We start from the raw sequence: 24,533 nt of genomic DNA on the forward strand, positions 1-24,533 counted from the left end.
ATGAGGCTTGCAGGTAACCTGTAGATTTCAACTATTCAGAACCTGGGGTTCATGCACTCAAAGGGGACCACAGATGGGCTTCCAGGGTGGTGTGAGGACCTTATGAAAGTGCTGGAACATTTGATGAATGGGTTTTTTTCTAGGGAGAATCCCCATAGTTGTCATCAATCACTCAGTCTGCATGCCTCGTGAGGGCCTTGGAAACTACTCTGCTTCTCAACTCCCTGCTGACTTGGCTCTTCCTTTCACGAGGTTCTCTCACATTCACTTAAATTACCTTTGGGGATTTTCTTATTTTCTTTGTGTTTTTTTTTTCTTTTTAGATTTTTTTTTAAGTAATCTCTACATCCAACGTGGCGCTTGAACTCACAATCCCAAGATCAAGAGTCGCATGCTTCACCAACTGAGCCAGCCGGGTGCCCCTCTTTGTGTTTTCTTGTAAGATTTGAGCCCTGGAGGGAGACCTGTTCCCACTCTCAGGACATACTCCCCTCTGTTACATCCCAGGTTTTGCAGAGACCCTCTGCTCCCCAGTGATGTGAATTCACTGAGCAGCCAATCAATACTGTGGTTTTCTCCATAGTGCACATTTTCTGGGGAAGCACTTTCCCTGAACATTCAGAGACTGCTGGCTGAACAAGAGCCGGCTATTCAAACAAGAACTTGGAGATGCACCTGAGTTTAATTTCATTTTCATTTTTTAAAGAAAGACAGCACTTTTACTTTCTCTTCTCATCAAAACCATTTCTCTAAGATAACTTTTTTTCTGTTATAAAAACTCCCCCAAATCAGTGCTATATTACAGTATCTAACCAGTAACAGACTTACCCATTCTTCTGACTGCCTGGTATATGTGATTTCTTTCTTTCTTTTTTTTTTACTTTTTGTTGCCATATGACCCCGCTATATTCCAATCTGTTATATACCCAAGAGAGTTGAAAACATATGTTCATACAAAAACTTGTACATGAATATTTATATTATTCATAATAGCCAAAAAGTGAAAGCAACCCAAATGTCTATCAACTGATGAACAGATAAACAAAATGTGGTATAGCCATACATTGGTGTATATTATTCACCCATTAAAGCAATGAAGTACTGAGACATGCTACAACATGGAGGAGCCTTGAAAACATTGTGGTAAGTGAAAGAAGCCAGTCACCAAGGACCACATATTGTATGATTCCATTTATAAAATGTCCAGAATAGGCAAATCCATAGACAGAAATCCATAGACAGAAAGTAAATCAGTGGTTGCTAGGAGGTAGGAAGAGGGGAGAAGTTGTAGTGACTGTAGATGAGGAGTTTCTTTTTGTAACGATGGAGATGTTCTGGCATTAGAGAGTGGTGATGTTTGCATACCACTGGGAACATACCAAAAAAAAAAAAAAAAGAAAAAACCCGCCAAACTGCACACTTTAAAATGGTTGAAATGGTGAATTTCGAGTTTTGAAAAAAACTGAGGTGGTGAAAGAAGATAAAGATCTCAGAATATTCCTGTGATATTTTGGGAATACAAAATTTGGGGTGCATTCAGATGGGATCTTCTGAATGCTTTAGGACCTAGTTTTTAAATTCTTCAAACGTAAGGATCTTCTCTGCAGTCTGCGATCCACAAACTCTGTGAATTGCAGGACTCCCAGGCCCCCTGTAATACCCACCTCATGCCCACCAGGAGTCTGTGGTCCACAGTTCAGAGCCCTTGTTCTGGCAAGATTATGTCAATAAGCAGACTCCCCCGACTCCCCCCCAGACATAAGGTATGTGTTGTGTGACCGTACGGTGCTGTTGTTCTGTGTTAAGTATATAAAAAAGGTAAACCAATTCTATCAATTTATTTTTGTCCCTATGAATCCACCCAACACGATGTCATCTCCTCAGCTCACCATGTCGGGCACCCGTCATACATTTAAGTAGGCAAATAACCAGGACAACTGCTGAAACAATGGAATCCTCTTGATTTTACTGGTTAGAGCTGAGCTGCCAAAGGTACTGGGTTTTCATATACAGTAACAGCCAACTTGTTGGGATCAGACTTCCAGCAACATCAACTTCTGAACATCTCTGAACCCAGGGGGATGTGGGGAAAAAAGCAGGAGGCTCAGAGCCTCCCGAAAACAGCGTACCAAAAGCCCATGCACCCCTCCTCAGAAGCAAAGCACACCTGACACATAGGTCATACTTGGTTCCCTGGCTTCTCCAAGAAAACTTCCTTCTGCCCCAGAGGTTTCCATCAGAGAGCAGGAGGTGAAGAGCAGAAGACTCAGAAAGCAGGTTAGGAGGAGGGTGCTGGATTGGCAAGAGGTTACAACCCTAGACACAGATAGCTCCCCCACCTTGTACAGGAACACATTTTGGATTGTGTGCACGAGATAAAGAACAGGTAAAGCTATTTTAAAAGTATAGCCAGGGGTCATATAGTATGGGAGTAAAAAGTCCCAAACACCACAAATGGCCCAGATGGCTTCACTAATAGAGCAGGAAGCAGTAAAATTCATCAGTGAGAACAGCACAATAGTCTGTGAAAGGCAAAGCCAAGCCCTATGTATTTTGATAGCTCCTGATGACATCACCGCACCACACTAAGGTACAAAAGGGGCTGATGTTTATAATGATGACCATGACTCATCAAGAAAAGGTTAAATACTCTCCAGTACACTGTTTACTAAGGCAGGGAAGTGCGTAATGCATTTTAGAAAGATTTCCCTCAAAAAAATATTAAAATTTTAAAGATTCAGCACTTAAAGGGTTAATCCTCCGTTATCCGAATATTTACTTACATACCTCATTTTACAACAATGCTAGTAAATGAGGCATTACATTTTTTTTATAATCATTAGTATCAAATTATTGGCACCATTCAGTTTTAAGGATAGGGACAGGAGAGCAAACTATACAATACAACATAAAAATACAGTTCTGATACAAATATACGAGATCAATTCCACTTAACAAGTGGTCATAAGAAATGGATGGACATTCTACGTACAAGGAAATACAGCTAGTAAATCATCACATGGAAAAGTGCTCAGCCTTGCTAGCAATTAATGAAATAAAACAACCTTTCAAGAACAACTATACACACCTATTAAACTAGCAAAAATAAATTAAAATGGCAAAACCCAATACTGGCAGAACTACTCGTACGTAGAAATGCTTATACATTGCTGGTGGCATCATAAATGGTAGAGGGATTCAAGCATTCAGAGGGAATAGAGGAATTGAACTAATGACCTGTAAGGTCCTTCCAACCCAGAGACTGGATCTTTCTAGAAAGCAGTCTGGCAATATGAAACAAGAGCTATAAAATATTTCATGCTCTCTGACCTTGTAATCCCTCTTTGGAGATATTCCCAAGGGAAGAATCCAAAGGAAGGATAATTTTTTTTACAAAGACATTCATAGCAGCACTATTTATAAGAGTGAAAAATTGGATATAACTCAAATACCTAATAATAGGGAGAAGTGAGGTTAACCATGTTACATGGATATACAGACATTTAAATTGGTGAGAGCAGGATCTGTGTTGGAAAGGGAAGATATGTGTGAGGTGGAGAAGTACAACCAAAGAGTATGTACACATCGATCACAGCTATGAAAAAATGTGTGCATATTCATTGAGAGCTCGGGTAACAATTTAGAGGGCTAGTCTCTGCTGAGGCGGTGCCTTTATTCCTGCAAAGTTGTTTAAGTCCATAATAAAAATTTAAAAACACATTTCTTGAAACTATATAAAAAGAGAACAAAGTGTCATCTGGTCAAGGTTCTATCAACAGGACAAGAATTAATCAACTTTAGAAATAATTTTCCTTTATGGAACACCCAAATGAATCTTGATATCGAATCATTTTATCCTCGTAAGGATTTTTAGACAATTGAAGCTATAATTTCCTACTTCGGGTTCAGTGAAAAATTCTCTTTATCCCAAATAATATCATATCCAATGAATCCACAATTTAAATTGTATTTCAGATTTCGCTGAAGGACTTCAATCCTTTCTTGTGTTACTTCACCGATTCATGTCTGAATAAAAATGAGTGTTAAGGACTTTATAAGATCTGTATAATTACCAGTGTCAATGAAAAAACCAGCAGTAAAGAATTATTCTCTCATTAAAAATGACTCTTTAACAAACAGTCGAAGCTTGGTGCAAGTTTCAATCATACAAAATCATGGTTGAGACTGATAGCAAAGGATTCCGTGCCATATTAACCCCTGTGGTTATTAATACAGACACACAGGTAGTACTAAAAAGGGAATCCCATTTCCCCATCTTTCTTCTCCTAGGCTTCCCAAATCCCACCCCAACTATACTGAGTAGCAGAAAAACTCTAGTACTCAGGAGACAGAAAATAACTTCTCCCATAAAAGTCAAGCCAGAAGTTGGCTTCAACCAACCACCGAGACCTGGGTGAACAGAGCACACATCTGTGCGTTGTGCCGGAGTGAGCACACAAAGCCCGAAGAAAGAAAACGGACAGAAGGCACCATGCCGTCCTCCAGGCAACAAGGGGAGAATTTCACAGTTCGGTCATCAACAGTCTTTTCATCATTTTCTCTCTCTCCAGTTCCTGCCGGAGCGTCTCTGCACTGAAGAAAAGTAGGTGACAAAATAATGAGATTCCACTAAAAAAATGACAAGAACGGTGTCATTCCCCCCGCCCCCCACCCTGGGTCTTCTTTCCTGACCTTGGTTCTTGACTTTCCCTTTCAGGCTCCTTAAGGATCCCCGACATTTGCTAGCATTACAATGACCTGAAATTGTCTGGCTGCCTCCTGGGTCCCCCACCAGACTGAGAGTTCCTCAGGGCACTGCTCCCCAGAGGACTGACCATATAGGTCATTCATCTCTGAAGCCCCAGAGCCAAGCATAGGGACTGGTACATAGCTGCGTCTCAGTAAAGGTCTTCTGAATGAGCGGGAAGATGTCCAGGGGTTAGATTTCTTTCAGTCATGCTCTAAATTGGTTTCAAATGCACTTTCTCCCAGAGTCCTCTCTTCCCCATATTTTATTTTATTTTTTAAAAAGATTTACTTATTTGAGAGACAGAGCACAAGCGGTGGGGGGGGGGGGGGGTGGCAGAGGGAGAAGGAGAAGCAGACTTCCAGCTGAGCAGGGAGCCCGATGCAGGGTTCGATCCCAGGACCCTGGACCACGACCTGAGCCAAAGGCAGACGCTTAACCGCTTAACCAACTGAGCCACCCAGGTGCTCCTCCCCCATATTTTAATAAACAAACTGCATGAAATAAAATTGGCTGCTTTGAGGGGTTGCCTCTGACTTCTTGGCCTCAGGCCCCATTGCCTAACTATGGGATCTCTCTCCATTGTTTATGTACATGCATGTATGCACACACACGTGAGCACATGCACACACACACACACACACACAAGAAGTATACATCTAAAGCACAATCCAAGTTTTTAAATAATCTCATACAGGGTAGAAATCTGTTTCTACTGTGACCAACAAGTAAAATCTGGCCCCAACCTCCAACCTCATGGGGCTCTTGCCCTGTCATTCATTCCACTCTGGCTACACTAGCCCTCTTACTCCTCCTTAACCATTCCCAGCATGCTCCATCTCAGAGGTCTTACCACTGGCTGTTCCTGAGTATACCCCTTCCCCAAATACCTGCAGCCTTCTCCCTCCCCACCTCAGGTCTCTGCTTACAAGCCACCTCAATGAGGCCATCCCAGCATGCCCTATACCCTTCTTGGTTTCATTTTGCTCCCTAGCTTGTCACCGTCTCTCTCTCTCTCTCCCTCATTCTCTCTCCCTTCTCTCTCACACACACAGACACACACACATTTATTTAATGTCTGTCTCCTCTCCCCCAACACTAAATTGTAAACTCCATAAAGGTAGGATTTCTGTTTTATTTACTGTATATCCCTAGGGCCTAGAATACTCTCCAGGCTTTGTTAGACACTTCAATAAATATGTACAGAATAAATGAATGAAAGAATAAATAGGAGGCATATAGATGTCACAGACACAATGAAACTGGAGCCTGTTTTCCCTGTCACCACAGTCCCCTGCCTATACCTGCTGCCCTCACTCACCTGGCTGCCAGAGAAACAGGTTTCCGAGTGGGGTAGATGGTCTGCACTGTGGAGATGGTCTCTGTCAAAGGCCTCAGGGTCACTGCTGGAATCAGTGGGGAAGACTGGCCAGGACAGCATGGCAATTTACTGTCTCTAAAGTCTGCCTGGAGAGGAAACAGAAAAGAGGAAATCAATCTCAATTGGGGTTCCATTTTCACACTGTCAGGGACTCCCTAAGCCTTACCATACAGTTCCTGTTATTTTTTAATAATAGCTTAAATCAATTACCACTTATTAAATGATTTTATTTTGTGCCAGGCACTATGCTAAGCACTTTACATATATCACCTCTTGACAATCCTTAAGGTAGAGGTCATATTTCATCACGTTCGACACCATCCATTATAAGAGCCACCATTTTTGCATGTGCCACAGAGAAAGAAAAATGTGACCGTTCAAACTTTGTCACACCCACTCATGTAATGAATGTTCTGATTTCAGAGATTTATTTTTTTTAATTTTTTAAAAAGATTTTATTTATTTATTTGACAGAGAGAGAGAGAGTGAGCACAAGTAGGCAGAGTGGTAGGCAGAGGGAGAGAGAGAAGCAGGCTCCCCGCTGAGCAAGGAGCCTGATGTGGGGCTCGATCCCAGGACCCTGGGATCATGACCTGAGCCAGAGGCAGATGCTTAATGGTCTGAGCCACCCAGGCGCCCCTGATTTCAGAGATGGGAAAGGTGAAAAAAATGCATCTCTTAGAGCTGATTTTATGAAAAAGAAAAGTAGGGCTCAGAGAGGTTAAGTAATTTTGCCAAGGTCACATAGTAAGTGTTAAGAACCAGTATTTAGGACCAGGATTAGCTGACCCCATACTTGGCGTTTTTCACCACTATCTCAGTGCTTCCCAAAGTACGGTCCCCAGGTCCGTATTATCTTGAAACCTGGTAAAATTACTGCCCTCGAGCCACTCTTGCCCAGTTCTTAAAAGTCCCAGCGTGGTTTCTGACATTGGCTTCCCGCTCCATCTTGGCCCCCAGCTTTTCAGGAAGGGCTTCCCTGGGTGTCTCACAGCACAGCCAAGCCTGGGCAGGAGGCCAAGAGGGCCTGCCACGGACCAGCTGAGGGAAGTGGAACCAGAGCTCCCAGCTGGGGAGCCGTGCCCAGGGAAACTGCAGGGGCAGGATGAATGCAGGGGAGTAGCATTTAACAGCCTGGCCCAGCCCCTGTGTCTCTGCCTTCTGGGTCTCTTCCAAGGCAGGTGCTAGAAGCAGCTCATGACCTTAGAAATGCATTATTCTAGGAACCTGCTTTGCGCCTCTGCCTGGACTGCTGGACACCTTCCTACCTCTGTTCAACCTCTGAAAGCTGCACCAGCCACTGCTCGCTCCCTCTCTGTCCGTGCGGCTAAAGCCGCCTCAGGTAGTGACCATCATCCAGCTCACAAGATTGCACTTTTGGTTACCCCTAGGCCCCCCACAGCCCACCTCACAGATGCTCCAGACTGGCCAGGAAGCCTCCGGAAGGAGCCTCGGGGATCACTCAGTTCTAGGAATTACAAACTCTGATCCCTAGGAGGAGGAGAGGGTGAGGGGAAAGAGGAGGTGACCTCAGACTCCCCACTTCTGCTCCCTGCAGCCACTCAAACAGTGAGTTATGCAGAAGCCTTCATTGAAAGGAAAGACTTGCAGCTGAAAGAAGCCTGAACATCATCGAACTCGCCCATTTTGCAGATGAGGAAACTACAGCATTTAAATGTTTAATATTTAGACAATTTGCAGAGCTTCAATCAGCTGCCTGGTACACAAAGGGAGGTGGGGACATGAAGCGAGTTGTCATGACTCCCTGCTCTCATTAATTACACCCCCTGCCTCTCTGGCCTTGAGAAACAACCACCATACTTGACACTTCTGGGACATTCTGTGGTTGGTCAAGTTCTGCCAACTTCTTGATCCCTTTTGATCCTTGCCTTAACCGGGTACAAGGAGGATATTCATGTTACTATTTCCACTCAAATAAGAGGAGACTGGCGCCAGGACTGGCAAAGTGACTACCTAAGATCACACCATCATCAAGATATACATCCAACCCCAAAGAATTGGAGATAGGAACTCAAACAAATACATGTACACACATGTTCACGGAGGCATTTTTCACAACAGCCAAAAGGTAGAAACAACCCAAAGACCCACCAGTGAATGAACAGATCGACAAACTGGGGTACATATATGCAATGGAATATTATTCCACATAAAAAGAATGAAGTACTGATATATCCTACCACGTACATGAGCCTCAAAAACATGATACTCAGTGAAAGAAGACAGGCACAAAAGGTCATATATTCTATGATTCCACTTATCTGAAATAGTCACACTAGGGAAATCCACAGAGACAGAAGGCAGATTTGTGGGTGCCAGGGGCTGGAGGGGGAATAAGGAATGACTGCTTCATGGGAACGAGGTTTCCTTTGTGGGTGATAAAAATGTTTTGGAACTAGAGATAGTAGTTGCATGACTAAATTTAGTGTCACTTTAGAACGATTCATTTTATCTCTCGTGATGCTCACCTCAATAAAATAAAGTCACGAAAAGTTGCAGGCCCCAAACCCTAACTCCTTCCCAACCTCACAGAGTTCATATGATTAAAAAAAGCCACCGAGGCACCAGTGTGGCTCCGTCGGATGAGCGTCTGACTCTTGATGCCGACTTAGGTCATGATCTCAGGGTCCTGGGATCGAGCTCTATGTCGGGCACCAGGTTCAGGGGAGAGTCTGCTTGAGATTCTGCCTCTCTCCCCACCTCTAGCTCTCACTGTCTCTCAAAGTAAATAAATCTTTTTAAAAAGATTTTCTTCATTTATTTGAGAGAGAGAGAGAGAGCGCACACAAGCGGGTGTGGGAAGGAAGAGGGAGAGGGAGAAGCAGGCTCTCTGCTGAGCAGGGAGCCCAATGCAGGACTCGATCCCAGGACCCTGGGATCATGACCTGAGCTGAAGGCAGACACTTAACCGAATGAGCCACCCAGGAGCCCCTCAAAATAAATAAATCTTAAAAAAAAAAAAAAAAAGAAGCTGCTGACATTGCCGTCTCTGGCATGCCACAGAAAAGCATGCCACATGGGGAACAACATTTTAAAACACAGACCTGTTTTCTGAATCTACTTACGGTGAACTGTGGCCCTGAATTGAAAGCATCAGGAAATGGGGTCACTGGATCAACCGGGAATGTTTTTATCTTCAAAAAAGAGAAAGACAAGAGGGTTACTTTCAGATTAGAAAACAAAGGTTTGAGATCTTTGGCAGTGCACTTTTAAAACCGAACTGAAGGGCTCAGGGGAATAGGGGCAGAGCCCTCACTGTCTGTAGAGGGAAACGTGCAGAAGGTCCCTGAGGCCTCTTGGCCAGTGGTCATACCTGTGCCAATCCTTGTGCCGTAGGGCCGGGACCCTGCAGGGATGACCGGCGGCGGTCCCATGTTTGTAGGGCACCCCGTGCTTACCTGGCCCTGGAACTCCTTTCCCCGGAGGCTGTGTGGGCCTACTAGGCATGCTGGGCCCTATGCATGGCCTGATCCACACAAGGCCATGATCCGGGTGTGTAATGAGGCAGGCCAGAGCTGCCTGGGTGACCACTGCTGGGGGGCATGGACTAGAGGCTGCTGACAGCCCACATCCTGGGACACAGTCTATGACGGTGGACAGAGTACCAGGAGGCTCTCACTAATTCGGCCAGAAAGCGTTTCCTGTCTATTCCCTTTAGTTGTTGGACTCCCTGTTTCCCTGTAAGTCGTGGGACACAGGGGCAAACCTTGGGCAAGCCCCTGTAAGCATGTGAGAATCCTGCCACCGTGGCCTTGGGGATACAAGGCACTGTGATCAGAAGTGTCCCGTACCGCGGGTGGCTGCAGTACAGGGCTGGTCTGAAGCAGGGGGGGTGAATGGCCTGATCAGATCTGGGTGGGGGGGGCGCAAAAGGAGCCTCGGCTTGCACTCCTTTCTCTTTGGTCATTTTGTCTTTGGCCCCCGGAGGCCTTGGGGAATGTGGAGTATGCTTATGTCTTTATACCAGCCTGGAGGACTGCCAGCAGGCCTGGGGGCCTAAGGACTCTGGTACTGGCTTTGCCTGCCCCCTCACCCCCGCCCCACCCAGGGCACGGAAACTGCCCACCCGGGGAATGCACGCTCTGCCACCAGAGGGCGGCAGCCTGGACACGGAGGCCACCGCTGCCCAGGCCGCGGCTCCTGTCTCTCCCAGGGGCTTGTCTGTGGACCCTGGGGTAGTTATTTGACGCTCTTGAGTCACTCCCATGGAGGTTAAGGTAGGGGTGAGCAAGAGCACATCAGAACAGACCCAGATCCGCTGAGGCTTTTCTGAATGGGTGGAGTAGTTCTCAACCAACCTGAGAATGACCGTGTCTCTGCAATGTGCACAGAGATGCCCAGTCCACACCTGCTCCCCTTCCCCAAACTCTCTTTGGCCCCTTTAAACATCTCAGAATTCCCAGAATGGGCCCCCAGCTGCCTTAAGACTCAGGTGCCAGCTCAGATCGCTGAGCGCTGGGAGCAGTGCCGGCCACAGAGCGAGAGGACCCAGGGGAAGCCCACGGTGCCTTCTCCTCCCATGGCCTGGTGGTTCAGCGTGTGGGCCGACACCAAGAGCAAAGTGAAAAGTCACATTCAGGTAAGACTCTCAGACCATCGTGAAGTAAGAGGGAAAAGAGGTTTATTATTGCTATTAAAGAAATGTGAACACTGGCAGCTTCCACGAATGATCCTGTATCTTCTCTAAATAAGACAAAAATCTCTCCCAACAGTTACACTCTGTGCTGCTCGGCTGTGACAAAGCACATTCACTCTTCCGCTGTGCTGTCCCCTGGTATAACCACTTTAGAGAGGGAGCAAGGCAAAAGTCACAATATTGAACCCAGCAGGGTCTAGCCTAAGAAAATAAAATACCTGCCACCAAAGCTATCTGTGTCCCCTCGAACAGTGACACACTGGGAACCAAGCCCGCGTCCTGCCGGAAGAATGTGTTAGGTAAATGGGCGACCACGCACTGGATGGGGGGTAAACAGTCATATGCAATGCGGTCACAAGAACAAGAGAGAAACAATCCAACACTAAGTGAAAAGGGAAAAACAGGAGACGATATGGATACTATGATTTCACTTCGTAAAATTATGAATGAATACAAATAAGTATTAGAAGGAAACACGCAAAAATGAAAAAACATTGTGCTAGGTTGGGATTATGGGTGATTCTTTTCAGACTGTTGTGTAACACACATGCTGTTATCTTGAAACATAGCAGGAAAAGACAAGGGAAAACAGTTGTTATTTTCAATAGAAATGCAACTAAGATTTTTTTTGTTTTTTTGTTGTTGTTGTTGTTGTTGTTGTTTACTGTCTGGGAAAAGCATCTATGCTCATCAAAGCTTTAGGAAAACAAACTCATCCTGGTTCCTGAGACCTAGAGACACAGGGCAGGACAGCAGACTGTGTGTCCTCATTTGGCCAAACTATGTATCCATCCTGGAGTCAGAACACCTGTCAGCCAGGCCTTTCCAGAAGGTCTAGTGCTCCTGCGCACCAGCGGGGTGACCGCCTGGTGGCTCCTGCCCGCCTCACCTCTCCTGGCCAGGCCCCTCTCCCTGCCAGGGTACCTACCAGCCTCGTTTTGATTGGAGGATGCATGCAAACTCCAGTGGTCTCTTCCTTCATGGGGGGAGAGAGTGGAGGAGAACAGCGAGAGTGGGCACAGTGGGGGGCGCTGGCGGGCTCTGCCTGCTCACGAGGAGAGGAGAGAAGGGGAGGAGGCAGAGGAGAGAGGGGGAGGAGGCAGAGGAGAGAAGGGAGGGGAAGAGAGAAAGATAGCACAGTGCAAGAAGGATCTGTCAACTCCAGACTGCTCTGGAGCCAGCCTCGCCCGAGCCTGCTTCTAGCCTCTGGGCAGCTGGCTTCTAGGCCCCCCTTCCCCCTCCTCTCCCCACCTTCTCTCCTCCTCTCTGGCTCTCATCTGTCTTCTTCACTATTTGAGCAGAACAACCCGTGGAAACCCCATTCCCGGGGTTGGCAGGCAGGGGCCATCTCCTGGGCCGACTGCGCGGGCCTGGTAGCAGCTTCCTGAAGCCTTGCCCAGGCCACGCCAGAAAGAGAGCCGTGATGAATGAGTGACGCCGGCCATGGGGGCGATATGAGGAGTGGCCACACCCTTGAGCGTGCTGGCCTTCCACGCCTGGTGGCCTCCTGCACTCTGCTAAATAAGGGTCCCCCCCATCAGGGTGTATCGGTCAGCTGATGTCTAACAGAAAAGACATACCTCAGCAAGGAGGGACATGGACTTTCAGATTTAATCTGCCAGGGCTTTTTGTTATCTGTGTTCAGAAAACATACTGGCTCTGCCCCCCGCCCCCCCGCCCCCCAACCCCCTGGCCCAGGCCATGACACCTCAGGTCGCCGCCGAGGTACCCTGTTGCTTTAGCTGGAAGATATCAAGCATTGTGAGAAATTGCCATATCACTGGGGGTATTGGGTTCCCCACCGCAGCCCTAAAGAGTGCCATGCACCAGCAGAGGTCTGGCAGCTTGTACTGGTGAGGATGAGGATGGTGAAGACAGAAGGCCCTGAGGCTAGGAGAGGGGGCCACTGACAGGGTTAGTGCGGGTTGCCAGGAGAGACCATTCACTCCAGACGGTAAATACACGCATCTTTTTTAGTTCAGGAGAGCTTCCTTAAGTAGTTGGTAACATCCTGCCATAATGAAGGAAGTACAGCCTCTGGGGAAGTTTTTACAACTCGATCAAGAACATTGCAGGCGCCTTTTCTGTCTCCAAATTGATCTGATGCCGACCTCTTTACAATTGTGCAGTCCTGGACCGTTTCCAAAGGGCTTTTACAACCAGAACCTCCAAGAGTCTTGGCGACCACCTTGCTTTCCTACTCTGATTTGGAGATGCTGAAAAATGGCCTCTGCAAAGTCTAAATCCGTGGTTCCTCATGTCGATTGGTTCTGCATCCATTCCTCAGAAACAGGTGAGTCCGTATTAACCACCTACTGAGACTTCCTCCACTGCTCTCTCCTGTCCTCAGGGTGAATCCTACCCTCCACGAGATGGCATTCGAGACCTGACTGAAGTGGGCTCCAGCCTGTCTCACCCCCGCACCTCACTTCTCAACACTGCCCCAGCCAGAACCCAGGGACCCCAGGCCATGCAGCCTTAGCCTCTGCAGATAAGCGGGCACTCCTGTGTGCTTTTTGAAGAAAATAAAAGCTGGCGTGAATGACCGACAAACACGGACATACTGCCTAGATGCCAAAATGTGTTACCAGCTACTTGTGTCTTAGTTGAAGGTTAAGATGAATGACTTAAGACTTTGCCCAGCATTGGACTTTTATGGTAAAGAAATGTTGATCCATCCCACAAGCATGTATGACCCTTCTAAATATGCATCTGTTAGTAAATGCACAGGAAACAAGATAATACGTGTAATAGGATACTATTCTGAAATACCATTTCATTTTTTTCTCCCAGCATTTCCTCTCCTCCTTGGCTTTTTTTCACATTCAGGCAGCTAGGTTCTTCTAAGCTACTTGGCTTTTGAGGTTTAAAAATCTGACTCCTTGGGGAACAGAAAGGTTTTTGGCATAGACAAATGAAGATGGAAATGTGAAAGGCTTCTTCATCATCCAGACAAGAAAAGAGGTTACCAGTTTGTGGGCTGGAGAGAAAAGTCAGAGGGAAAGTGAGGAGGGGGTAGACATTAGGAAGTACTGAGCAGAGGGGCCCGTGGCCCTCTTCCCCGGCTGAGGCTAAGGCACAGGGATTAAAGAGCAGAGAGGGGCTAGTGTCCTTCTGCTCAGGTAGAGCTGGGGAGGTGGCAGGCCCCAGGGCAGAAAGAATGGCTGGGTGGTATGTCCAACAGATTGGGATTCTCATCCCAGCGGGACAGTGACTTCCACCCACCCAAAAGGGGCATGAGGGAAGCAGGCAGTGCCCCAGAGGTATCTGCAAACAGATGACATCACTAACTAAAGACACTTCCCTCCATTTTCCTGTGCCCTGGAGAAGATGAATGAATCCCCAGGAAGATGGAAGAGGCACCCTGATTTCACTTGGGATTAAGCTTCAGCCCTCCTGATAGAATGAGGTTCAAAAAAAAAAACTAAGTTATTGAGATAGATGGAAAACCAGTTCTTCTGACACCCAAGCCAGGGCCTGTTTTTGCCCTGCACGACCTGAGTCTGGCCACGCCAGCCTCCTCCCTGGCACATGAACTCTAGACTAACAGTCCCTGGCCCAGAACAGACCTGGGTCCTAAGTGCTTCTGCTCTGCAGCCGGGTGAGTGGTTCATGAAGTACGGGGATCGGGGATCGGATCGGGGAGGGACCAGCCCCAAAGAGAAAGCCTCAGGAACACAGAAGGCCTAGGTGTTTGCAGTGTGTGTCACCTGGGGAGGGAAGCTGGCACGACAGACCTGGAGCGCGGGACTTGATTGATGGGTCAACGTCCCCTCCTTCCACTCTGTTAACACCAACACCCCGTGCACAACCCAGACTCACCTTCCAAAAGAGGATACCAAAGGGACAGTGGGTGCTGTGGTCACTGGCTTGCCTTCTCCCCTCCCCACCCTTACCCCCCACCTCTTCCCTGGCCAGAAATTCCAGTCTGATTGGCAGGTCTGTGTTGCGGATTCTGGCCCCTGGCAAGCCACAAGCTGTGCAGGTTGTAGGGCTTCTATTGCTAAATTGAGCTACATACTAAAAGAGTTGGGGATGGGAGAAGAAAAGATATGGAAAGAGGAGGAAAAAGGGTTGCAAGAGCGACACTGGAAAGAATGTTTTTTGGAGAGTTTGAGGATGAAAATCCTTGGAGTCATGCAGGGTGCAAGAGAATTAAGAAGGAAGCAACATGGGATTTGAGAAGTGTTACCAGGGAGGTGATAATTTAATCTTGAATGCTTTTTGAGAGATGCCAGTTAAAGACGGAGACATTATTCTTCTCAGTTGTTTGGACTATGCTGCTTTGAAAACCGCTCTACACAGAGACTGGATCATCAGGGTTGGAGTCACAAGGGTTATACTAACGCTGATAATGCCTTGGTGGATCATCTGTTGAATCAAGGCAAGAGAATCTGGTCCCAACCCTCTCTGCTGTCCGTCTAGCTCTGGCCCAAGGGACCAGGGTGGTGCCGTGGCTTTAGGAATCTCATCCAGCCCCAGACCCTAAATCCAATCTCTCCTCCACTGTCCTCTGGGGCAGAGACACCACACCCCCACCCTCTCCCCGACAAGAACAGAGAGGACCGCTGCTTGTGTTTCTACGATGTTGGGAGGAGCAGATGGAGGAGATGGAGGAAGAGGACCAGACAGGAGAAGCAGGCTGCTGGAGTCCCCCTTCCTCTCAAGGACCCTTCGGCACTGGTGGAGACAAGACTCAAGTGAAAGGGTAAGGCCAGTGATGCCAAGAAAGGCCCAAGTGGAATGTGCTCTCATCACAATACCAGCCCTCCAGCATACCTTCTGTGTGAATGTGCGCTGTGGGCATGCACTCACACCTCAAATCCACACAAGCAAGACAAAGGATGCTTCATCCTGAGAACACGTATTCACTGCAGACTTCAGATCAGGGGACCTCTGGGTCCCTGGCAGATGCTGCTTCCTTTCTAATCTCAGACCATTAAGTTCAAAGAATAGATAAAGATGGGGCAATTAAATCTACCAGCTGGATCTGCAACACAATGGTTTTTAAGGGAATCCCATCACTCCTGTCAGAGCTACGAAATATTTTTTTTGGCAAACTAATCCGAGTTTCTCAGATCTGCCAGAACCTTTAATAAACACTCAGTATTTTGCTCATGCTGTACCCTCTGCATAGAATGCTTTGGTCCATTTCCTCCATCTGGCAAACTCCTACTCATACTTCAAAACCCTAGTGCTATGAAGCCTTCTTTTTCTCAGTGACCCCAGATAGGGTTAGACACTGGGTCCCACAACAGTAGCAGTTTCTATAGACTCTCGGATGGCATTAATGGCAGCATGCTTCAGCAGTCTGGAAGTTTCTCAAGAGCCTAACTCAGAGAGAGATCTTCCCCCACTGTCTTCTATTCCTGTCCGGCATGTTTTCTTCAGCGTGGGCCTGGGAACTTAGCTTTCTCCCCCTTCTGCCTTCATAGGCCCTCAGGTTGCAATCTAGGGGTTCTCAGGTCCCTTTGGGGTTTGCTGCCCTCCAGCTACTGATGTCCTCAGATTGCGGCCCTGGCTTCCAGCCCCCACACGTGGCCCTCCTAGGGTGTAAGGCCTCAGCTGGGATACTCAGTTGGGATACTGATGTAGCGCCAGGTCCAGGCTGCTTAACTTGCTGTCCCGTCCTCCACACTCCTTGTTCTGCTTTCTCAGTCTGGGGAGAGCTTTAAACCCAGCCCTCCTTCCAGGCATTGCTCTTCTCCAAAGTGGCAAGTTTCTGAAATCCAGATGCCAGATTCAGCCCAATCTGATGATGCAAAGGGCATCAGAGAAGAAGCTGGAACACTTGGGCTTGGAACAGCTCGGTCCCTGTGTGATTACCTCACTCTGGGACTCAGTTTCCTTATCTGTGCAAAAGGATGACGAGGGGATGAGAGAAGGCCCTGTTTCTGGGTTAGCCTATCTTGGCAATTTGTCTAGCAAGCAGGCCATCAATAACTTGACTGCATTTTCTCCAACATGGGAAGAGAGTAACTCTGAAGGTTCCCGGAGGAGGCTGTCTCACCCACTGTCAGTTCTCAGCTGTTTATCCAAACGTGCTGACTCGAAGCTCTCAGACCGTACCAACTCTCGAGATGAGTACAACTGTATAAATCCCAAACGATCGCCTTGTACCAGCTGAAGCAGGGACAGTGATCATTCCTAAAGCCTAGACAGTACTTTGCCTCATTTGTCCCCTCTCAAAAGCCTTCTGGAAACCCTTCCTATCCACCACCTGCCCCTCCAGTGAGCCAGTCCTGAACGACTCCCACTTGTGGCTTCTCCCCGAGCATCTTCTACACAGCTCTGCTGTCGAGCCTGGCCCTTTATCAACCCGACTCCCCTCCAGCCTCTAGCTGCCCTGCCCGCTCCCACAGCCTCACACACGGCCAGGTGTGCACTGAGCTCTCAGGAGGTACTTTGTGACTTGGTTCACATTTTGACTCATGCTCCACATTTGTGGACCATGATTTATGCTCAAGTACACTTGGGTGTCAGGCTGAGCCCAGCCAAAGGTACATCCAAGTCTGCCTGTGTCATCTAATACTTTTCCTAATACCTCACACACATTTATGGTGCTTTAATATTCTTCAAGGGCTCTCTCTGTGTCACGCGATTAGACCACTCTGAGGCAGATGTGGCAAACGATGGCATCTTTTATCCCATGACAAGGCTCCTAAGGAGGGGAGCAGAGACTGAAGCCAGGTCTGCCTTGCATGACTCCTGGGGTCCAGTGCTCTCTCTCTCCTGAAAGGGTTTCCCACCTGCAGGAGGACCACCCACGAGGACCACCACCATCCCTAAGGGGACACCTATAGGCAGAGGATGGAGGATGGCAGGGAGGCGCGAGGGGCCTGGAAAGCTGGGATGAGGCCTTGAGCCAGCGCTTCAGACCAGAGCACATTGTTGGAAGCGGCAGCAAAAGATGCCCCACGGGTGGGCATGCGGGGAGCAGCCCAGGAAGCCAGGAAGCCAAGACCCACGCCCCGAGGAGCCCTCCACGCTTGGGAAGCAGCAGACAGGCGGGTGGGACCCCTGCAGCCGCCCTCGGGGGAAAGGGAGCACCGCCTCCCCGGAGGACTCTGGGAGGTAAAGGGACCCATGTGCCTGAACCCCCAAAGAAGGCTGATCCCTGAGCCTCCAGGCCGTGAGCAGGACAAGAGGAAGAGCCTTCCCAACGGCGATGCCCACCTCTGTCCATCCGTCCCACTGCCAAGATGTTTCTATGATCTGTGGCTTTTCTGGTTTTAGCAAAATGGGAAGTTTACCAGAGGAGTGGCTTCTGTGAAGTCCATCAGGAGATCACCTGGCTCCAAGGTAAAAGCACCTCCTCGGTCAGAGGGACTCTAGGAAGGCAGATAAAAATACTGCTGGTGAGTGACAGCTCCGGACGGACACGGGCATGTCACCGGAAATCGCAGTTTCTTCCCTCCCCTCTCCCTCCCTTCTGTCACCGAGCCCATGACCGCTCCAGTACCCCATACGGTTCACTTGCCCAGCAGTGTACATGTTATAGAAGCCGAACCCCCAATGTCAATGGGCAGAAAGTGTGTAGGCTAGAGAAAACTGCCTCTTTAAAAGGTGCAAACAACTTCTTTTAAGAGCTCTGAGTGCTCTTGGACTGGTCTTTTGTGGGGGGAAATGCTTCAAAGAGTCCTTTGAATAGATAGAGAGCAAAGCCCCCATCCTGGATCAAGAGGGTTAAGGCCGCAAGGAGCTAAACTCAGGAGCCCAGGGGGCGCCAGGCTGGCTCACTCAGCAGAGCACGCAATCCTTGATCTCAGGGTCATGAGTTCAAGCCCTATGTGTGTCACAGAGTTTACTTTAAAAACATTTTTTTAAAAACATCATCTGCATAATAATGAGGCAGATCTTCCTGGTGGGAGGGAGGTATCTGTTAAAGCCACGTTCAGTGTTTAGGAAAACATTTTTTTTTTTCCCCTCCTGCCCTGGGGTCTCAGCAGCATGGGAGGCCTAGAGGCCCTTTATGGGAAAAAAAATAAGCCCCATCAACTTGGCACAAGCTGGGCCCTAAGGAGAGAGATGGCCAGGAGAGGGAGCCCTGTGGCCTCTGGTAGGATGCTACCTACATCCCCCACTGAAGTCTCCTTTGTTTCATACATTTTTTTTTTTGCTTGGTTTTAACCATGGTGAAGAAAAGGTGATGAGAACCTGTGTCCGCACTTGGAACAAAGCAGTATGAGGGACTCTACACAAGACAGGGGAACCCCGCTCAAGATACCAGGAGGTGATCGACAGGAAAGCAGGGAGCCTCAATCTGGGCCAGTCACTGGCTGAGGGGTCCCTGGCCTGAGCAGGATCTCCTGTTGAGGACCACAAAGGGATTCCCAAAGATCCTGGGAAGGGAGCGGGTAAATGCCTGGCCATGGTCAAGCAGGATTTGGCCTGGCCCATTGTTACCTAGAGGCTACTACTGGAATCATGACCTGTTTGCCCAGATGTCCCCTCCACTGGACCTGATGCTGGCCCATAAGCTGGGCAGGGAAGCAGACCTTATTCCCATTTTTAGGCGAAGGAAGCAGGCTTGGAGAAACAAGGCCTGTGGAGTAACTGCTTGTTTCAAGCAGCCAAGCCATAAAGCATGTGGAGGGAGCAGCTGGGAACAGAGTCTGGGGTCTGGTCTTGCCTTCAGGACCCCCACCTCACACACCCACCATTCCTCAGTGGGGTCCACAGACCAGGCAGCCTTTGACTTGACATCTACTGGTAGGGCAAGGGGTTTGCTTGTATTTGGACCACTCGCTGGGTAGAATGACCACAGCTAAGGGTCACTCAGAGAAAACCAAGAGAAATGTCTTGAGTAAGGCCTTTATCACAGCCCATTCGCATAGCTAGCAATGTCCTGAAATTGCAAACTGACAAAATAGTATTTCCCATTTTCAAACTATTCACATGGACCATCCAATACAAGGAAGGGGATGGGGACACTTCTATGTTTTTACTCTTCCAAATTTTCCATCATGGGTGGAAAAACATGTCTTGTTTTCTATATTTACGGTGCACTCTAGATTATATAGGGATGATATTCTAAAACCAAAACCGCCCTCAAAAATCTCTTCCATTTCTCTTAAAGTACAGTGCACAAGGTCTTTATTAAACCATTTGCATCTCGTAAACAGGTCATCTTTTGGGGAGAGTTATATAAAAACCCTGCCCTGGTGGCCGTGTCCCTTGCTTTACGAGCGCACAGTTGACTGTGCCAAGTTTAAATGCTCGTGGGATGCCACGTGCTAAATTTATACTGAATTCCTAGCCAGTGCAACTACTCCTCGGGGCTTCCCCCCCATACCTTGGCCCCTGGGGACAGCTGGCCCTTGCCTTCTGAGTTCTGAGGCGAGCTGAGTTTGTGGCCCTTGGGGGACGCCGGCGGCACGGAGACTTGCGTGGTGGCCATGGTAGCGTTTGCGGCTGTGGCGATGGGCGCTCCCACTGCCGCGGCCAGGTCAGGAGGGAGGTCGTCTTCATCACTGCGGTTACTAAAAGCACATGAAGCTCTGCTCATTACAACAATAAACAGGCTGTGGGGCATGGAGGGAGGGCCGGGAGGGGGTGGGGGCAGATGTCTGCCAGATGTCCAGCTTCCAGGATCCAATACAGGGACATTTTTGCCAAAGCCAGTTTGGGCTGGATGTTCTGTCATTTGCCAAGGGATTTAAAAAAAATTTTTTTTCTGTATCACGGAAGACACATAACATTTATCATTTTATCCACTGGTCAGTGTACAATTCAGTGACATTTGATACATTCATGATGTTGTGTACCCATCATCACTGTCTACACCCAAAACTTGTTCATCACCCCTAACAGCAACTCTGTATCCACTGAAGAGTAACTCCCAGGGCCCTCTCCCTGCAGCCCCTGGTAACAGCTGTTCTGCTTTCTGTCTGGATGAATTTGACTATTCTAGGTATCTCGCGTAAGTGGAATCATACAATAGATGTCCTTCTGTATCTGGTTTATTTCACTTACCATAATGTTTCCAAGGTCCGTCCATGTGGTAGCATATATCAAAATTTCATTTCTTTTTAGGGTTGGATAATGTTCCATTGCAACGATAGACTATATTTTGTTTATCTATGCACCTGTTGATACACTAATGTGTTTGAGACCCTGCTTTCAATTCTTTTGGATTGGGATTCCACTTGAAGTGGGATTGCTGGGTCATATGGTAGTTCCCATGCTTAATGTTTTGAGGAGCCACCAAACCAAGGGAGTGGCCTCCCTTAGGAAGGTAAATACAAGCCATTTAAGAACCAACTGCACTGGGTGAAAAGTATAATGGCGCCTTTTGTGATTAGTTACAGGGGAGGAGTTGGGCACACGTGTTTGGGGGCCTCGTAGCTCTGGTCTTGGAACCTCTCTGGCAGGATGGGATGATGCAGGGAGAAAAGTACACTAGACAGGAAGTCATCACAATGGAGGAGGAGTCCAGGTTGGCATTCTGGGTTTGTTTCCGGGGCTTGGATGTGCGGGGAAGGTTTGACCTCCCACAAAGTATGTCAAGGCAGGAAGACCTTTTTAATCTGGTCCTAGTGGCCCAGGACAGAGCAGTGCCATCAATCACCTATTCTTAGTATGAACAGTATCTTCTCAAACTTACAGAAGTTAAGACAAGTCCCTGATCCCCTAATGCCAACCAGATTGCTGCCTGTGTAGTATTAGGGCTAACCCTGCAGGCCTGGGGAGCTCTAACTCGGCACATGCCACAGGAACCACTGGCCATTGATGAGCTTCTGGGAGAACCTCTGGGCCCTGGGAATATCCCGCCTGATAAGGGTGTCACTGCATACCTGACCTTGGGCCATGCCACATAGTCTGTGTTAGCCATGTGATTTATAGTGAAGACCAGCCCTTGTATGCCTAGAGCTTAGGGCCACACGATATCAGTTTGATCTCAGGGTTGGGGGGCAGTTATTGGAGACCGGGTAGTTGTTTCATGACTACGTGACTGACCCCCAATAATAACCCTGGGCGCCAAGGCTTGGGTGAGTTTCCCTGCTTGGCACGACTTCACGTATGTTGTCACATGTTGTTGCTGGAAGAAGGAGACACTAACCACATGACTCCTCTAGGACAAGACAAGTGGAAGCTTGTGCTCGGTCTTCTTAAACTCCACTCTATGTGCCTTTTCCTTTGCTGATTTTAGTCTGGATCCTTCCACCGGAATAAGCCATAACTGTGAGGGTAACAGCTTTTCTGAGTTCTACAAGTCCTTCTAGTGAATTGGGTAGTCTTAGGGACCCTGATACACTTTTCCTAAGGGGCTTGCATGTGGAAGTCCTAGAGCTACCCTGGCTTAGGGGTTATGTTTTAGAAGTGATGGCTGAGCAAGGCTGGAGACTAAAGGGTCCATGGCCAGTGAGCACCAGTGTGGCCGAGCAGGGTCCCTCACAGGGGCCTTGTGGGAAACGTGGCCATGGTACACAAAATGAGGTGAGGATGGGACTCACTGAGGAGGGTCCTGGGAGATTTAGGATCTTTCTATATATGCAGAAGCCTCAAGAGGAGGATGTAGGACTTAATAAGGGGACAGGTGAGGTTGGAATAAGTAAGTGGGAAAACTAGTAAGACATCACATATGTGGATCCATGCTGATGAAGTTAATCAGCTCAGTAATACAGGCATTAGCCCATTTAATTCTTACAACAACCCTGCATTATGATCTCCATTCTTCAGAGAAGTAGACGTTATTCAGTGGCAGATTGTGACATGACTTGCTCAAGGTCACACAGCTAGTTAAGTGGAAGAGTGGGGTTAAAACGCTTTTCTGCCTCATTACAAGAGAAAATTACAACCTTAAAAGCATAGTTATTCAGTTTAATATTATAGGCTATTAAAAAAAAAACATAGCTCATCTTTCACAGCAGGAAGTCAACTGATGCTGCCTAAAATTGAAAAAGACTCCAAATTCTTGATGGGTTTTATAACCTTTTGTCCTAACTTAGATCTTGTGGCAAAGATAATCTGCTTAACTACACTGCGTCTTTTAATTCAACCTCCGTTTCTGAGGTAAATTCATGTTAAATTCATGAAACAACATTTAATAAGTACAATTTTATGTGTAGCTGGATTCTTTTCTTTGAAATGACTTCCTTCCATTTTAATAATATGTGAAAAATGTCTACAGCAATAGTCATTCAATGTGAACATAGGTTATTTTTGGTGGCATGATTCTAGGGAATTGGTTATCTTTTCTCTTCAGACTTAAGGTATTTTTCTCTTTAGAATATTTTTAGGCTTTTATATGGTGTTTAAATAAATAGTAAAGTTACATTTCTAGAAGCAAATATAGCCGCTCATCATTTCCTAAACACACTGCCTGGTATCAATAGAGGACACTCTTTCCTGCCTCGAACTCTACCTCGAGTTCTGCTTCTCTCTCTTCTCTGCGGGCATCAGCAGCCACATGTTTCTTCCCTAAGTCATTACCTCCAGGACAGAACAAACCAGGAGGTTTGTGTGTATATCCTTAAAAGCATCAATCTGAAAACTCGTTCAGGGAGTACTTGGACATTGTGATGCTCTTGGTGGAGAACGCTAAAATCCAAATCCACATTATGCTGGCCTAGGAACTCAGAATACCCTAATAGCCAAAAGGACTGTGTGTGTGTGTGTGTGTGTGTATTTTTTAAAAGGGAAATCTGAGTTTTTTCCATCTGTATTCCTTGACACTGTGTTTATTAACTCATCAATATCTATGACTGAAAGAGAGGACTGGTGGTGGTGTGAACAATTTAAGAACTATTTTTATGGGGCAAAAACTTAAAACTGGGAAAATCTCACCCATTAATTTTTCTATTATTATTAATGGGGAAAATGCTGCTATTCTTTTATTTTTGAAGCAAAATACTTTGGAGTAGCTTAAGAAATACACATGTGAAGTTAGAGGTTTGGAAAGGGTTTCCTTAAAAGAGCCACTATAGTGAGTTAAATTTTCTTTCCTTCCAGGCCACGTATTAGTCATTCTTTCCAACATGATTGCATATCCTGAATAGGTGATAATAACATTTGGAGTTTCAAAATGTAAAAGGAAAGTCTAATAATCCTGACAGCTTTATCCTCAGGGGAGCAGATTTTTTCATGATTTAATTTGTCCCCCAGAAACCATTAGGACTGTTAATTATTTGAATTACTCATTTTGGCTTTCCTAGGAAATACAGCTGCTCCAACCCTCCAGCATTTCTATTAAGGCTAATGAGGTGGGAGGTGGTGGCCTCTTCCCTTTCGCCAGGTGCAGGCTCGAGCTGGCTGTTTGAGAAGTGCATCCAAAGTCACCCTCCCCAGCCTACACTTTGCATTCAGGGTATCCCCCAAACTGGACCTTTTCTCGGAGGCTTTCAGGTCCTCGAGAAGAAAGGACAGGGAGCTAGTTCATCCACTGGCCAGGTCCCTTGCTATGGGCTAGACCTGCATTATGGCACATCAACCCTCACCAAATTCCTCAGGGCTAGGTATTAGCTTACCCATTTTACAGACAAGGAAAGAGAGGCTGAAAAAGTAATTTCCCCAAGAGTTTAGAGCAGTAAACTAGCCAGGACTCTGACAGAAGCCTTTCTGACTCCAGAGCTGCACGCATTCCCTGGCACTCAAATATCCCCCTGCAGCCCTCTGGTCAATTATACACCCAGGCATAGTGCCACAGCCAAGGTCAAGAAATGGGAACTACCATTGTGATTAGCACTACAGCTCTTACTAAAATACTACTACTCTTATGACAGCAGTTACCCATCTTCTTTGGATTA

The 24,533-nt window shown here is 47.3% G+C and overlaps 1 protein-coding gene across 3 annotated transcripts in view; it reads right to left on the reverse strand.

Annotated features, from left to right (window-relative positions):
• Positions 1 to 1,129: 1,129 nt before the first annotated feature.
• The window catches only part of EPB41L4B (erythrocyte membrane protein band 4.1 like 4B), a 127,732-nt gene continuing 104,328 nt past the window's right edge, over positions 1,130 to 24,533 (reverse strand). Inside the window, exons 21-26 of one of the 3 annotated variants that reach the window (XM_045882874.3) lie at positions 20,081 to 20,258; positions 18,039 to 18,116; positions 11,714 to 11,830; positions 9,215 to 9,283; positions 6,069 to 6,214; positions 1,130 to 4,593 (exon numbers count right to left, since the gene is read on the reverse strand). In XM_045882874.3, the coding sequence (XP_045738830.1) occupies positions 4,524 to 4,593; positions 6,069 to 6,214; positions 9,215 to 9,283; positions 11,714 to 11,830; positions 18,039 to 18,116; positions 20,081 to 20,258 (658 nt within the window). In that variant the 3' untranslated portion in view covers positions 1,130 to 4,523. Of the gene's footprint in view, positions 4,594 to 6,068; positions 6,215 to 9,214; positions 9,284 to 11,713; positions 11,831 to 18,038; positions 18,117 to 20,080; positions 20,268 to 24,533 lie in introns of all 3 variants that reach the window. The other 2 variants (XM_064578976.1, XM_045882875.3) reach the window with 2 other exon arrangements.

This window comes from Mirounga angustirostris, unplaced genomic scaffold, assembly GCF_029215605.1.
Source record: "Mirounga angustirostris isolate CCGP_5_RB_7025 unplaced genomic scaffold, mMirAng1.0.hap1 SCAF_15, whole genome shotgun sequence".
Classification (NCBI taxonomy): domain Eukaryota; kingdom Metazoa; phylum Chordata; class Mammalia; order Carnivora; family Phocidae; genus Mirounga; species Mirounga angustirostris.